We start from the raw sequence: 15670 nt of genomic DNA on the forward strand, positions 1-15670 counted from the left end.
TGACTTTTAGGAACTAGGTCCACTTTTGAGTTGTTTGCACAGCCAGAACTTGAGGGGAACCACGACTCTGGTGTCATTGCCATGCGTTCAGTATGAGGTGCTGAGCCCAGGAAAGTGGATCCCCTCATTCCCCAAACCCACAGGCCTCATCCCTTCAGGCAGAGCATGTGAGAGAAGCAGAAGGAGGCATTCCAGGAACCAAAAAGGTTTGCATTCTCTCACTTCTCGCTCCCAGCCCCACCGTGACCATCCCTTATCCACAGGTGCTCCTGGGCCAGGAAAGGAGGAGAGAGATGAGGTTGCTCCCTATCAGCCACACGTAGACACACATCCCACACCCCGCCCCTCGCCTTACTCAGATGCCTGAGAAGAGGAGGGCTGGCAAAGGCCACTAAGACCCCTCCCAGCCCATGCCTCCCCAGGCAGGGTCCGGCTTCTCTCCCTCCCTGAACTTGGAGCGTGCAGACCACAGATTGGTCTCCTGGAGGTGGCCATCGCTCAGCTAATCCAACCTCCTCCTTGGAAGGTCAGCTTCCTCCTGCAGCCTCCCCTTCTGCGACTTGGCTTGAGTAACCCTTAAATGCCCAGGAGTTCACTGCCTCTCTGAGCAAGTTCTTCCCAGCTTTCTGGTTCTTCAGTGATGCTTCCTTACAGTCAAGGAAAGTCTGCCTTCCGGAGCCCTTTTCTGTAGGCACATGGAGTTAACCCTAACCCTCTTCCGTAAGCTGAAGCTGTGTTTGTTTGAAGACCAATCATCCCTCTGCTCCCACACTTCATGGAACAGCTGCTTGGCTGCAAGTCTGCCCCTCAGAAGCTCCGGTCTGCTGAGCGCCTTCCTGGGTTAAGAGCCATGCTAAAAACTTTACATGTATCATTTCATGTCCTGCTCACTACAACCCTATCATTCTTTCCATTTTACAGATGAGGAACCTGAGACTCAGAGAGGTTATAGATCTGCCCAAAAGCACATAGAGGGAATATGGCCGATCAGGGATTCAGACCCAGGTTCATCTGACTCAAGTCGCTGCTGTGTCCCTGTATTGGATTACCATCTGCTGCCAGGCCTTGGACAAAATGCTGTACCTCTCTGAGCCTCAGTTTCCTCCTCTGTAGAGTGAGGATAACAGTATCTCCCCCCTCACAGAGTTGTTGAGAGGGTTAAATGCCCCTGGCACACACAAGCTCAGTTTCCCAACAATTTCACGTGACACTATCTCCAGACCCCTCCCCATCTCTGTCCCCTTCTTCTGGCCATGCTTCTGCTGTGTGCTGTGCCCGTGAGGGGCCACACTTCAGCCCATCATGCACAGTGACCCACCTCTCACCTCCCCAAGGAGGGGAATTCCAATGCCACCGATGTAAACCATGACCATCTTAACCCCAGTCATTCCTCTGGGCTGGACTCTCTCTAGTACAAACTAGCACTTCATCTACTGCCTAGGCTATAAGAACACATTGGTGGGGATCCATTTGGGGGCAGGGCTGCCATCAAGCCAATGATTGGGAGGGTCTAGAGGTATGAAATGGGACGATTGAAGTTTCACTGACTTTCTGAACGACCTTGGGGGAGTCCCCGTCTCCTGCTGGGCCACAACTTGCCCCTCTGTGAAGTAGACAGGATGAATTAAATGGCTCTGATGACCCTCCAGACATTCTGGGTCAGTCATAACACCCTCGGTTCCCTTCTCTCTGCCTGCCCCTTTCTTCCTGTGCATTTGGCCTGCTCCTGTCCCAACCAGGGGTCCACAGAGACACAGAGAGAGTGAGGCTAAGAACTTTGATTTGCTTTATTTAGCCAATATGGAAGCAGGGAGCAAGCTACAGCCAGAGCCAAGGGTGCAGATGGGAGAGCTGGGCCAGCCTCGCCCTGGAGTCAGAGGAGCAGGAGGTGGCATTATGAGTCCATTGTACTGATCTCCCTGCAAGAAGAGGGCAAAACACGGCAGTGTGAGTGAGTAGTCCTTGTGCCCTCTGGAGACCTCAGCCGCCTGTTCTCCCCGTCCTACACACCCCCATTTCCTGCCCCAGGCATCTGGGCACACAGGACAAAGAAAAAAACCCACCTGGGGACCGCTGAGTGGGGAGACCCACACTCCAAGAAGTCCAGTGTGCCTTCTTTGTCTCTTTTCCCATACCTGGGAGGGGAGAGACAGCTGGGGCCAGCACTATGCCCAGGTACGTTCACCTGCCTCATGCCTACCCCTGGGCACCATCCTGCCCAGGGCACAGGGCCCGGGCCAGACTGTAGAGATGCTCTGCTCCCGAAGAACATGGAAGGAGCTGGGCCTGGGGTCTTGGCCGGGGCCTCTCTCCCCATCTCACACTCACCTAGGCCTGGTCAGTATGTTGATGTATCTGCGGAGCTCAGCCGCATACTGGGCCATCTGCTCTGGCGTGGCATTGTCCCCCGGATACTCTGGCTCCAGCGGGGCTCCCAGAGCACCCAGGGGTGGCTGCAGCAACAGAGCCACGCACGTGGACAGAAGGAGCAGGAAGAGGCAGCGGTGTGCGGCAGCCATCTGAGGAGCCAGGATCAGGGAGACAGAGGGGCATAGAGCCCACCCCTCCCCCCTCCCCCTAGCCCATCACCCATTTCTCCAAGCCTGGAGACCAAGGGGCAGAGCAAAGGACTACTGGGAGCTGATCACCCCACCTCTTAGACCCTGCCCTGGAGAGCTCACCAGCCCCCTCTTCAGAGCAGAACAGCAGCTGGAGCTCAGCTAGGGCCTAGGCAAAGCAGAAGAGTGTAGCAGAGAAGCGGGAGGTTGGGACTTGGGTAGGAGACCCAGGACTCCGGACACCCAGGGCCTCATGGCCCTGAAGAGGCAGCTTCGGGTGAGAATTGGAGGGAGGGGCTATGGGAAGTAGGGGTGCTCCAGCTCCCCTACAGGGTGGGGGCACACAGAAGGAACTTGTGAACCCACAGCCTGTGGGTGTGCTGTCCTTCCACCCCACTTTCCCCCAGCCACTCTGCCAGGGGTAGACACGCAGACGCAGGTCCTGGAGAGGACACCGCAGCCCGTGTCACCAGGAGGTATGGCCACACACACGGACTTGTGTTCACAGCCACCAGCCCCTGCCCGGCGCACATCTGCAGGCTTCTAGCCAGCAGGCTGCTCTCCCAAGGTGATGGATTTGTCCAGGTGTAGAGCCAGACCCACACAGGACCTCAGCCCTCTGGAGGCCCCCAGCCCTGCAAAGCACCACATCCTTCTACACAACCCACCCCTGGCCCCTCTGAGCCCCCCGGCCCCAGAGCTAGGAGCAGGCTGAGCCCACTTACCCTGAGTCCTGAATGAGTGGGCGCTGGACCAAATCAGTGCCTGCCTTGGGCTGGATGGACCCCACCCCGTCCTTGACCACGGCCCTTTTATAGTCCTCAGCCCCCCGAGTCCCCGCCTCCTGTCAGCCTCTGTCCCTCCCCAGCCCTCATCCCCTCCTCCCACCATCTCCCTGGTGCCTGCAACGCCAGCACCAGGACCAGGGACAGGAAGGGGACAGGGCAGTGTTGTGGGTGTCACACTGGCAGCATAATGAGTAAAAGTGGGCCACGATCAGTCTCCTGTAGGCCCCCATCTGCCTTTGGGCGCCAGAGCAAGTTCAAGAAGGATGGGGTCCTGGGAATGCAGGATAACTGAAAGGTTCTGATTGCAGAACTCGGAACAGCCCTGCCTGTCTCACCAGGATTAACCCAAATACTCAAGCAGATTCCCTCCAGGCAGAAGACTGAGGCTGTGGCTCTGAGACTCCAGGGATGAAGGCTGGAGACTCAGGACTTCCTGTGCATCTGTGATTAGAACAAGATGGAACGGGAGAGATGCCTCAGGGAACTGGGGAATGTGGAAAGGAGTGGGGACCCGGGTAGGGAGAAACCTCTCCCTGGGTAGCAGATAGATGCACAATGAGAACTGGTGTGCCAGTTCTCATTCCTGCGTTCAGGGGAGATGGGGCAGGGAGGCCAGTATCTGGCAGCCATTTCCCAGTGCCTCCATTCCAAGATAAAGATAAAAACCAGAATCACTTGTACAGCCTTGAATTTTCTAAAGTGCTCCCAGCTCAATCACCTCAGTGAGTTCCTACAACAACCCGTTTTACAGATTCAGAAACTGAGTCTCAGAGACATTAAGTAACTAGTCTCAAGCCACATAACTAGTCAGTGGAGATTCAGGGTTTGAAACAAAGTCTAACTCCAAAATCTGTGCTCTTTTTTTTTTTTTTTTCTAAGCAAGGCTGTTAAAGTATTGCTATAATTTCCCACTTTTCGACTAAGAAACGTGAGACTCAGAGAGGCGAAGATACTAGCCCAAGGTCACACAGCTGTCTAAGACTCAAGTTCTGACTTAGATTTCAAACCCCACCAGTGCCAGCAAACCACCGCCGCCGCCAACCCCTAACCCCCGCCCTGGTCCCAGGAGCCTCTGAGTCTTCCCTGCTCAGCATCCCTTCCCCCACCCCTGGCTCCCTCCTCAGCTCAGGGTAGGAGCATAACTGACTGTGTCTGAATGACTCAATGAAGCCCTAGAAGTGGGCAAGGGACTTCTCACCCCCGAGGTTCTTCCATCTCAGATCACACCACCAAAAGATTGTGTTGGGAGAGGACCAGGGGAAGGGTGGGATGGGGATGAGGACTGGAGGTGATGCTGCACAGATCTAAGCTTTGCTTTTCCTCAAGGTGATGAGGATAAAGGAAGGCTCAGGAATTCCCAGAGTTCTACCTTCCTCCTCTCGATTCTGATTTCTGGCAACAAGAGCAATAACGCTCCACCCAATTCCACAAAGCAGAATGGGGATCATTCTGTCTCCAAAAGCCCTGCTGGCCCTTCTCTGGGCCTCGGGGTGCAACTTGATAAAATGAGGCTGATGAATTAGTGGCTGGTCTCCTAATGGCTGGGGCTGCCCAGGTGGCACTAGTGGTAAAGAACGCACCTGCCAATGCAGCAGACATAAGAGATATGGCTTCTTTGGTCACTGGGTCATAGAGATTCCCTGGAGGAGAGCATAGCCCCCCACTCCAGTATTCTTGCTGGAGAATCCCACGGACAGAGGAGCCTGGCGGGTTACAGTGCATAGGGTCGCGAAGAGTGGGACGTAACTCAAGCGACTTAGCACATACACCCCACCCAATAGGCGGGCCTCTAGTGAGCCCGGCAGGAGCTGCAGGCTGCCACCAGGGGGCGCCAGGCTCCAACTATAGTACAAAGGGTCTGGGCTCCCACAGGACTCCAGTTGCTGTGGGACCGGTTATGGCCATTACCCAGGTCAGGTCCCAGCGCCTGCGGCCAGATTGTAGATCTGGGGATTGGCTCAAAGCTGAGGCCATCTATAGTTGTGTCCTGTCACAGAGGTAAACAGCTTTGTCAGCGCCTACAAAAATGACAGTTACTCTACAATGTCAGCAGAACCTACAGCTTTCATTTTTCTCCTTTGCAAACAAGAGATTCTTCTTCTGGATCCTCTCAGCGACGCTGTGACAACTGAGGAGGAGTGGGCAGTGGATGCGCTTTCTCAAACGTATGGTCACGTCCAGACTGGGTGATGCTTCTCACTCTCCTTCATCTGTTCCCAGGGCTTGCCATGGAGCTGTGCTTCAAGAAGCACCAAGAACAGACTAAGAGAAAGTGGTCCCCCTCCCCTGCCCAACCCCACGCTCTCTGGGACAGGGACGGTGGCCACTGGGCAGTGTTAGGATGGAGTGAAGGCTGCAGTGAGACCAGGAAAGGAAGACCCCAGAAACACCTGAGGTCACAGGGCAAAGGTGGTCCCCACATACGGGACTGCAAAGGCAGGAATGTGATTAGCATTACATGCCCCCTCCAAAAATTCCTCCAAAGCAGCCTGGGCCAACTCTTAGGCCACTGTCTTATTCTCACACTGGGTTGGCAGCAGCAAGGGAGCAGGGAAAGGAAATGATGGCCAGCCCCAGCTATCAGGAACTCAGGGGGTCCCTCATTCCCTAGGGAAACCCTTGGGTTGAGGTTCATCTCTCTCTCTCTCTCTCTCTGACACACACACACACACACACACACCTGGGGTCCTTGTCCCACCCACTCAGGCCCAACTCAGGCCCAACTAAGGGCTCAGGTCATTAATTTGAAACCTGGGTTCTGTCCACTATGAGGAGTCCATCTGCCTCCATGGTCCCCTGAAGGCTCAGGAGTGCTCAGTAGTCCTCCCTGCCCACAGTGCCTGCAAAAGCAAATCCTGTCATTGACAGCTCAATTTTTTCCTGAAGAGGAAGGCTTTTTTCTTTCTAAGAGACAGGCTAAACCAATTCATATAATAAATTACTGCAGGAGAGGAATGGTTGAATGGGGAGGAAAGAAAAACTGGGCGTGGGTCAGGTAGTGGCTCTGGGTCACATATGGGCTGGGTGTGGAAGGAAGGGAGTTTTTCCCTTGGGGTGGTTGGAAGGAAACAGTGTCAGAGCCGTTTTGAGATGGGTTAGGAGTGAGTTCTTCCTTGGTAGTTCAGCTGGTAAAGAATCTGCCTGCACTAACAAACACATGAAAAGATGCTCAACGTCACTCATTATCAGAGAAATGCAAATCAAAACCACAATGAGGTACCATCTCACACCGTTAGAATGGCTGCCATAAAAAAGTCTGCAAACAATACATGCTGAAGAGGGTGTGAAGAAAAGGGAACCCTCTTTCACTGTTGATGGGAATGAAAACTAGTACAGCCACTCTGGAGAACAGTATGGAGATTCCTTAAAAAACTGGAAACAGAACTGTCACACAACCCAGCAATCCCACTGCTGGGCATACACACCAAGGAAACCAAAATTGAAAGAGACACATTTACCCCAATGTTCATTGCAGCACTGGTTACAATAGCTAGGACATAGAAGCAACCTAGATGTACACTGGCAGAAGAACGGATAAAGAAGTTGTGGTACATATACACAATGGAATATTACTCAGCAATAAAAAAGAACGAATTTGAGTCAGTTTTAATGAGGTGGATGAAACTGAAACTTATTATACAAAGTGAAGTAAGTCAGAAAGAGAAACACTAATACAGTATATTAACGCATATATATGGGATTTAGAAAGATGGTAATGGCGACCCTATAAGCAAGACAGCAAAAGAGACACAGATGTAAGGAATAGACTTTTGAACTCTGTTGGAGAAGGCAAAGGTGGGATGATTTGAGAGAATAGCACTGAAACATGTATATTACCATATATAGAATAGATGACCAGTGCAAGTTCCATACATGAAGCAGGGAACTCAAAGCTGGTGCTCTGGGACAACCCAGAGGGATGGGGTGAGGAGGGAGGTGGCAGGGGGTTCAGGATGGAGGGACACATGTACACCTGTGGCTGATTCACGTCAATGTATGGCAGAAACCACCACAATATTATAAAGTTTAGTCTCCAATTAAAATAAAGAAATTAATTTAAAAGGAAAAAAAAATCTGCCTGCAATGCAGGAGACGCCAGTTCAATTCCTGGGTCGGGAAGTTCCCCTGGAGAAGGGATAGACTACCCATTCCAGTATTCTTGGATTTTTCTGGTAGGTCAGATGGTAAAGAATCCACCTGCAATGCAGGAGACCTGGGTTCGATCCCTGGGTTGGGGAGATCCCCCAGAGGAGGGCACGGTAACCCACTCCAATATTCTTGGAGAAGGCAATGGCAACCCACTCCAGTATTCTTGCCTGGAGAATCCCATGGCCAGAGGAGTCTGGCAGGCTACAATCCACGGGGTCACAAAGAGTCAGACATGACTGAGTGATTAACACTTTCACTTTTCGGAGTGAGTAGAAGAAAGGAAAAGAAGGGGGATATTCATAAGCATGTGCCAGGCTGTGTCAAGCTGACCTCTAGACTCAGCTCTCTTACTCACTAGCTCTGACATTCATTAGCTGCGTGACTTTTGGCAGCTTACATCTCTCTGAGCCTTAAAACGGTGAACTAATATTGATTTGGCCAAAAAGTTTGTTAGAATTTTTCCATAAACTTATGGGAAAACCCAAATGAATTTTTTGGCCAATCCAATATTATTTAAGGTCTGAGGATCCCTGTTTAATTAGTAAAGAAATAAATGCAATGACATGAAATGACTAGGCCAGTCACACAGTCCGTGAATGATAGAAATGGGACTCGAATCCAGTCTTTTGTCTCTGAGGCTTCTGCAGCAACTGTGGGGCTCCTGCCCTTGAAAGACTCATGGTGTAAGATAGAGCTGCTTTTAGGATAACTTGCTATACAGCACAATAACCAGCACAACTACCCTTTCTCCTTCCCTCCCTTCCCAGTGGCTAGAATAGGGGTGCAGCTATGAGCCAGATGGGTTATCTTCAGTCATTTAGATGAGGGCTTGGGAAGACCACAGAATAGGCAGCTGGGCTGTTAACACCCCCATGGAGCAGAGCTGCCAATGCCCCAGATGAAACTCGCATTTTATGTAAGAGAGAAATAAATTTCTTCCTTAAGTAATTTTTAATTACATCTCAAGTTTAAAAGCCAGATCAATACCGTGGCCATATAATGTATGTAAAACAATTAGCTTATTGTCTAACATATAAGTAAGTGCTTTTTTTGGCTGGGTTATGCAGCTTGCAGGATCTTAGTTTCCTGACTGGGGATCAAACCCAAGCCCCTGCAGTGAAAGTGCTGAGTCCTAACCACTGCACCACAAGTGAATTCTCAGTAAGTGCCCTTTTTTTTCTAAAGTACCTATTGATATTGGCGTCATTAGTGTTACATCTAAGGTTCCCTCCAGCTCCAACATTGGTTGAGTCTGATCAGCAGTGGATTAATCATCTCTCAGCACATCCCCCATGGACTTGAAGCAAACCCATGTCACCTATGGTGAACCAGACATGTCAAGCTGGGCAGAAATTGTCTGTGGCCATATAATTTATACAAGGGGTCTCTTCTATTAGCTTCAAACTGACCACAGCTCTCCCAAAAGACCCACAGACAGGAGACCATGGACACAAACACAGATTCACATCCTCCCACACCTCCAACCACAAAATAAACCAACGTTTGTAGCAGCCATCGCATGGTCCCATCCTACCTCTCCTGGGGTTGGGCTGGGGACTTGATCAACTGGTTAGAATGGTTAGAGTAGAGGAGTGGTTAGAGTAGAGGAGAGAAGACAGGAGGAACTGTGATGGAAAGTGGGTCTCAGAAGGTAGACTGTTGTAGGAAGAGGAAACCAGAGAGAACTAACTCCACCCCCAAGCAATCAGGGCAGGCTTCTGGGAGGAGGTAGCCACTACCCTGAAACTGATCTCCAGAATGAAGAGAGGAAAAGGGATCTACAGCAGGGGGAGTGGCCAGGCCAAAGGCTTAGAGCATTGGAGTCTACAAGGCCTGTGACCTGACCAGGCTCTCGACCTGCTTCCATCTCCCCCTTCCACCCTATCTTCTGGGAGACTAGAGGGCAGTGCAGGGAAGGGAAGGTGGTAGAACCCCAGGGACCCCAGGGCAGGTGGTGTCTGACCAGGGGCCTCTCCTCCACCGATGGCAGAGCCAGCTTGAGGCTCCTCTCCCAGAGCCACCTCAGGAGGGCATCCCTCTCATGACCTTGTCCCCAGGACACCATGCTTGGTGCTTTATCTCCTGAGTGTGAATTCAGAAAGGGGAGGGAAGCAGCGGAGAGCAAGGGCAGCCTCCACACTCCCACTGCTCCTGCTCAGGCAATGGGGGTGTTGGAAGTGACCCCTTCCCCCAGCACACACACCCATCTCACCCCACAAATGACTCTCCCTCCACAGCCCCAGCTGGGGTCCCATCTCCACTCCCAGCCACTACAGCCCCCAGGGTTAGTGATACATCTCCTCGGGGTAACCTGGGGTGTTGGTACCAAGCCCATTCTCCAGACACTTTCTCTTTGGGGGATGGCGCAGCTCTGTCCCCAGCTACTCCTAGTACTACCTACTACTGCCTAGCCTGCTCCTTTCCACACCCTTCACCCTCCAGCAGCAATTCTTCCTGCTCCTCCCTAACCCTTTGGAAGAACTTTCAACCTGCCCCCACCCCACCTGACTAGAGCGCCAGAGGACCCTTGTCTGGGTGCCTTCCACTCCTCACGCTGGGGGGTAGCGTTTTCTCTTAGTTCAGAGCAGAGAGGGCCCCTCACTCCACCCCAGCCCTGGCCTCGGGCTCCTTTGGTCTCAGGCGTCATCTTCTATCCTCTCAGCTCTCTCCCCTCCACCCTCCACTCCCACCTGGATGCCACCTCCACGAAGGACAAGAGACAAGATGTAGAAACGCACCATTTCCAGTTCAGTGAAATTTGCACTTTATTTAGAGATCAAGGAAGGACCACATCTGGCCCTCCAGCCCAGGGGCAGGGACACGGAGAAATGGAAATAAGGACCCCAAAGAAGGACTTCAGACCCAGCAAGCCCTGAAAGGAATCCAGGCTCCGGGGTCAGGAGCAAACATGGAAATGGGGTTGGTGTCTTAGCACATCTCTCTCTGGAGGCCGTCGGGGTCTTCACCACAGGTACGCTCCTTCTGGCCTGTAGGAGGAAAAGGAAAGGAGTCATACGGAGCCAAGCTCGGCGTCGGATCTGGGTAGGCGAGATTGGGGAAAAGTACTAGGCGGCGGGGATAGGGTGGAAGGAAGACCAGGCCACCCCTCAGGGGACAGCCGTCCGGCGGGGCGCTTTTACCGCGACTTGACCGGCGGGTCCTCGCGATCTGGAAAGAGCAGTATGGAGAGAAGAGCTTCTGAAAAGTCGCGTTTCCCAAACCTGCAGGGCGGAGCCAGAGATGGGTGGGGTCGTATCTGGCCACGCCCTGGTGGCAGCCCGGCCCCGCCCACCCCGCACGCGCTCTCACCGTTGCCGAGTGACCAGGTTGAGGTAGTGGCGCAGCGAGGTGTAGTAGCGGTTCAGCTCATCTGGCGAGGCGTGTTCTCCCGGAGCTTGGGGTTTGGCGGGGTAGGCGTCGACCAGCTCCCCCAGGCAGACGAGCAGGGTCAGTAGCACTGTGGCCATGGCGGGCCACGATCTGCGCCCCGACATCATCTGGAGAGAGGCACTAGAGTCAGTCCTAGCACCTACTTGGAAGTGGGAAGCAGAGGTTGCCATCTAACCGAAGCTTCAGCGACCTGTCTGGGGCTGGTTCCCGACCAAGACTTGGCCGCCTGCTGGCTGTGTGTTCTCAGGCATTGCACCATCTCTGGCCTCAGTTTCCTCATCTGTTAAAAGGGCATAAGCCCTGCCTGCCTCCACCAGAAGGGCAGATGGAGGAACAAGGCTATGCTGGCAGCAGGGACTCCCCGGCTTTTCTCCTTCCCACTTCCGCTGACCCCCTTCTAAACCAGCTTCTCACCACTCAGTCCGTTTCCACCTTGCTAGCCTCAGTTTCCCCACGAACTAGCCTGGGATCCCCCGACCAGACCATTGCTGGGTCCCAGGCCACTCACAGCAACAGCTCCAGAGGCAGAGTGGTCAGGAGATGGAAGGCCAGAGGAGTCCGAAGGGCTGGACTTCTACAGGTGGAGCTGTGGCCTCCTCAGCTCAGTGCGTTCCGTGTGGGGCTTATATGCTGGTCTGAAAGGGGAGGGGAACTGGAGTGGGGAGGGCTCTCCTTCCTCACTCCACCCAGGGGCAGATCGCTGAGCTTACTTTCAGACAGTAAGTGATGTCTTCACCTCTAAGGAGCCAAGGCGGAACCCCCCAACACTTGGATTCAGGGTACCTCTGGACAGGATGCCTAGTCAGAACCCCATCTTCACCCTTCAGCACCCCAACAGCAGGTGTAGCCTCCTGAGGAAGTGAACCATTTGGTCTAGATTCCTGGGAAGACCCTTAGGACCAGGGTTGACACTCCTTCTTTCCTAGCTTGTCCATGGTTGGGGAGAGGAGATGCAGGCAGGAGTCCAGATCCATATTTTCCAGCCTGTGGGACTTATGACCACTACTTCCAAAAGCCAACCTTTTAAGCCTCTTTTCCATAATACATTGACAGGACCTGTGGGGAAAACCTCTTGCTACTGGAGGCAGGATGGGAGCTATAATCTTGGCTTTTGACCTGCTGTCTGTGAAATCTTGGAGAAGGGACCCCCTCTGGACACTCCACTATGTCTCCCTCTGTTCAAGAGTTGGGAGAGGGGTGGGAGGAGGCCAAGGTCAGTCCCCTCCCCAGAAGCAGCTGAGTCAGCCACCTGTACACCCAGCCTGACATATACACATTCAGGTCCAGCAGGCCTGGTATACAGACCCCTTGCAAGGCAATGTGCCCCCATTTCCATCCAGGGGTCACTTGAGCACTGGTGTCTTACAGGACTGAGTGATGCCAGGAATGCCCAACAACATGCCACCATCCCTAGCCCGTTACAATCTCCACTGGGCTCAGGGTCAAAGATCCTCACCAAGGAAAGGACTCCTGTTTGTTAAGCACCTACTGTGTACTGGGCAGTACATGATTTCAGGCACAACAACACAATGAGCTGAGTTTCTCCCCACATTACAGATGAGGAAACTAATGCTCTGAGAGGTAAGGAAGCAACAGCCAAGGTCACCCTGGATTCAAACCAGAGAAAAGAGCCGAGGCTGACCCCAGGGAGAGGCCCACCCAATCATGATGGACAGAAAGGCTTACTATCTCAGACAACCGTGAGGCTTAGGAGTCAGGCATGCAAGGAGGGGAAGGGAAGCTAAGTAAGTATGGGGTCTACCAACCCCATCAGACCCACCTGCCTCCAACAGGAAAAAAAGAGCGCTACAAGGAAGTCTGCAATGAACATTTCCAGCTCCCTTACTCTGCCCTGGCTGGATCCTCCAGTGCTTCCAGACTTCGCATCAGCCCATGAGAGCAGGAGGGACCCTCTTGTTCAGGCCCCTAGTTCTGGGCCAGCCCTTCCACCCTCAGGACAGATGGCCAAGGGTGTTATTTTTAGAGCTGTCTCTGGAAGTGGAGCCCACAGCTCTCTCAATCACCTTTTTATGGGTTCAGTCGCCTGTACTCTCCGGAAATGGCTGCTTATCAGCTAGTTGGGCCCTCTGGGCCCCACACATCCCAAGAAAGGCAAGGTGGGCACACTGAGCGTGGATGTGGAAGATGCCCTAAGGATGAGGGGACATGAACCCCATCCTCAGTGCGGGGAGAAAAATCTTTTTTCTTAGGAAGTCATGTCTAAAGGGTGAGGCCCAACCCTGTTCTCCAGGAATCCCAGGTCACATCCTTAGGGATTCCCTGTCTATGGTGAGAGGAGCAGCAGTTTCACTGGGGAGCCCCCATCTGAGGGCAGAGATACTCTGTCATCCTTGTGCAGCCCCAACTGGAGTAGTTCCCACAACACAGGGACAGACAAAAACATGGGAACAAGCCTGTGTCCAGTTTGGAGAAGAAACAGCAGAAATAAAAGAACTCCACTCTTCCAGAGGCCTTGGAAAGACAAATACAGGTGCTCACCGTAGCGATGGAGAGGGTGGCCACAGAGCTGGTGAGGACAGCTACAGCCCCAGGGGTCAAGGTCTAGACAAGGACCCTGCAGGCTAGAGGGGTCAGGGACATCTGAGCCAGGGGCTGTGGGCTCTGCTAATACCGCAGCACCAGCTAGGGTGGTGACAGGGTGTTTGTAGCATTCTGACCAAAGCAGAGAGTGATGACATGAGCTGTGAGATGCCCACAGGGAATTTGTGGCATCCCTGGAACCCCCTGACATCTTGGGGAGGGTGGTGTCTGAGGGTAGATGGCAGAAGTTAAGAAGGCATGGGCAAAGGCCCAGATTCAGGTTCAACCTCTCAATAAATCACTTTCCCTTCTACTATTAGAGTGAAAGCAAATGGGACCAGAAGAGGTCCCTCAGGGTGGGCCAGAAGCCAGACTCCCAGTGCACATTTACAGGGCCAGCCAATTGATTCATTAATCACCACTCCCTCATTGAAGAGTGTATTAACTTGTTGATTGGTGGAGAGGATGTCTCAGCCATCGATCAGTGAGCTCAGCTATCCCCCAACTCACACACCCACCATCATTGACACTTCAGTCGCTATGAGACCTGTCTGGATGGTGGGGAACTGATATCTGAGAGAGGAGAAACTTCCAAATAGCTGTTATTGTAGACTTGGGAACAGCACCTTCCTCCAACTTGTCCTCAAAGGGAAGTGGGGACAGAAACACTGAGGCTCCCTTGATCCCCATTCTCGGAACACCTAGCAAGGCCACCCTAGGGGTCAAGGAGGCTTATGGACTTGGACCCCTGTTGACCATTGCTCTTGCCCAATGGGCTCAAAGGCTACTCATCAGGAGAGGGTAGCCCATGCCATTCATCCCTAGAGTCTTAATTTCATATATCCTACCACCTGCCCACCCTCCCCACCTCCCCCACACAAGGCCTCTCTCTGATATCCCATCCACTGGGCAGCACTAGTCCATTACCTTCCACCCTCAGGTGGGGCCTCATGTCCGAGGATCTACACACAGCACATGGCCATGTAGCCAGAGTGATTGGTCCTCACTCAACAAGCACTTCTTAGGTCCCTACTCTGAACCAGACACTCTTCTAAGCACCAGGGACCAAGCAGTGAGCAAACAGGCAAAATCCATACCCTCGTGGAGTTTACATTCTACTGGCAGATGTCAATTACAAATTGGCGCTTGCTATCTACCTCTACAAGGATTATCATGTGCTACTGCAGCTGCTGATCTTCAACACCCCCTGAAAGGAGCTCAGGGTGGAGAGCAGAAGTGAGGCACTCTGTGCTCAGGGAAAAACTGACGGAACAGTTCTTCAGATAGATATTTTCAGGAGCCGATTTTATGAGACCAATTCCTCATATCTAGAAAAGCACTAAAGTCCTTTGTGGTAACATCTGCCCTTTGTGACTAGCAGAAACTTTCTGTCAAAAAATACATGCTTGACTGTCTGTACTCCCCCTTCACCAAATTCACATGTATACAGACCTTCTCACACACACACACTCACTTCTTTGGAGCAGTTTTTCAGAGCTATCTGAAATGCTGCCTCAAATAAAACTTAACTCACGAAACTCACATTTACATTTTTCAATAAGTCAGCTGTTACAGGAACCATGAGGAAGGGACCCAGAGTGGATTTCTGTCCTTTGCCTGAACTCTGTGAGGATCCAGAGCCCTCATACCAGCAGAGGTCCCTTGTGCCCATCTGCCTCCTTGGAGAGTTCAGACTAATTTGGGTAAGTCTCTCCTGGTTCTCAGATCTGCCATATTGGTTGATGATCCTGAGTTTTATTTAGCAGTGCATAGCAGGTACCTAGGACTTCCCTGATAACTTAGTTGGTAAAGAATCCTCCTGCAATGCAGGAGACCCTGGATCAATTTCCGGGTCAGGAAGTTCCGCTGGAGAAGGGATAAGCTACCCACTCCAGTATTCCTGGGCTTCCCTTGTGGCTCAGCCGGTAAAGAATCTGCCTGCAATTTGGGAGACCTGGGTTTGATCCCAGCCTTTCCTTAGAGAAGGGAAAGACTACTCACTCCAGTATTCTGGCCTAGAGAATTCCATGGACTATACAGTCCACAGGGTCACAAAGAATCAGACACGACTGAGCGACAGGTACCTGCCCCACTCCAGTGAAGGATACTGGTGAGGTGGGGTGGGAGGGATGTCAGGGTTTGCTCAGTTGTAAGAAACTGAGCGGTCTGTGCTGAGTGGTGAGGTAAGAGCCTGATCTGATGCTTTTCCTCCACTTGACTGCCTTAATAGAATTTTTGAAATAA

At 52.5% G+C, this 15670-nt stretch overlaps 2 protein-coding genes across 2 annotated transcripts; both read right to left on the reverse strand.

The window, feature by feature from the left end:
• Positions 1–1894: 1894 nt before the first annotated feature.
• Positions 1895–2519, reverse strand: PPY (pancreatic polypeptide). Its single transcript, XM_005907672.3, has 3 exons — positions 2329–2519; positions 2064–2135; positions 1895–1919 (listed from the first exon to the last, which is right to left on the reverse strand). Exons 1-3 carry the CDS (start codon positions 2517–2519, stop codon positions 1895–1897), a joined length of 288 nt encoding a protein of 95 aa, XP_005907734.2.
• Positions 2520–10252: 7733 nt separating this feature from the next.
• PYY (peptide YY) lies at positions 10253–11121 on the reverse strand. The gene is made up of 3 exons (XM_005907673.2): positions 10805–11121; positions 10636–10716; positions 10253–10482 (listed from the first exon to the last, which is right to left on the reverse strand). The coding sequence occupies exons 1-3, from the start codon at positions 11053–11055 to the stop codon at positions 10458–10460; spliced, it is 357 nt and encodes a 118-aa protein (XP_005907735.2). The 5' UTR covers positions 11056–11121; the 3' UTR covers positions 10253–10457.
• Between the last annotated feature and the right edge of the window lie 4549 nt (positions 11122–15670).

This window comes from Bos mutus, chromosome 19 (genome assembly GCF_027580195.1).
Source record: "Bos mutus isolate GX-2022 chromosome 19, NWIPB_WYAK_1.1, whole genome shotgun sequence".
NCBI lineage: Eukaryota > Metazoa > Chordata > Mammalia > Artiodactyla > Bovidae > Bos > Bos mutus.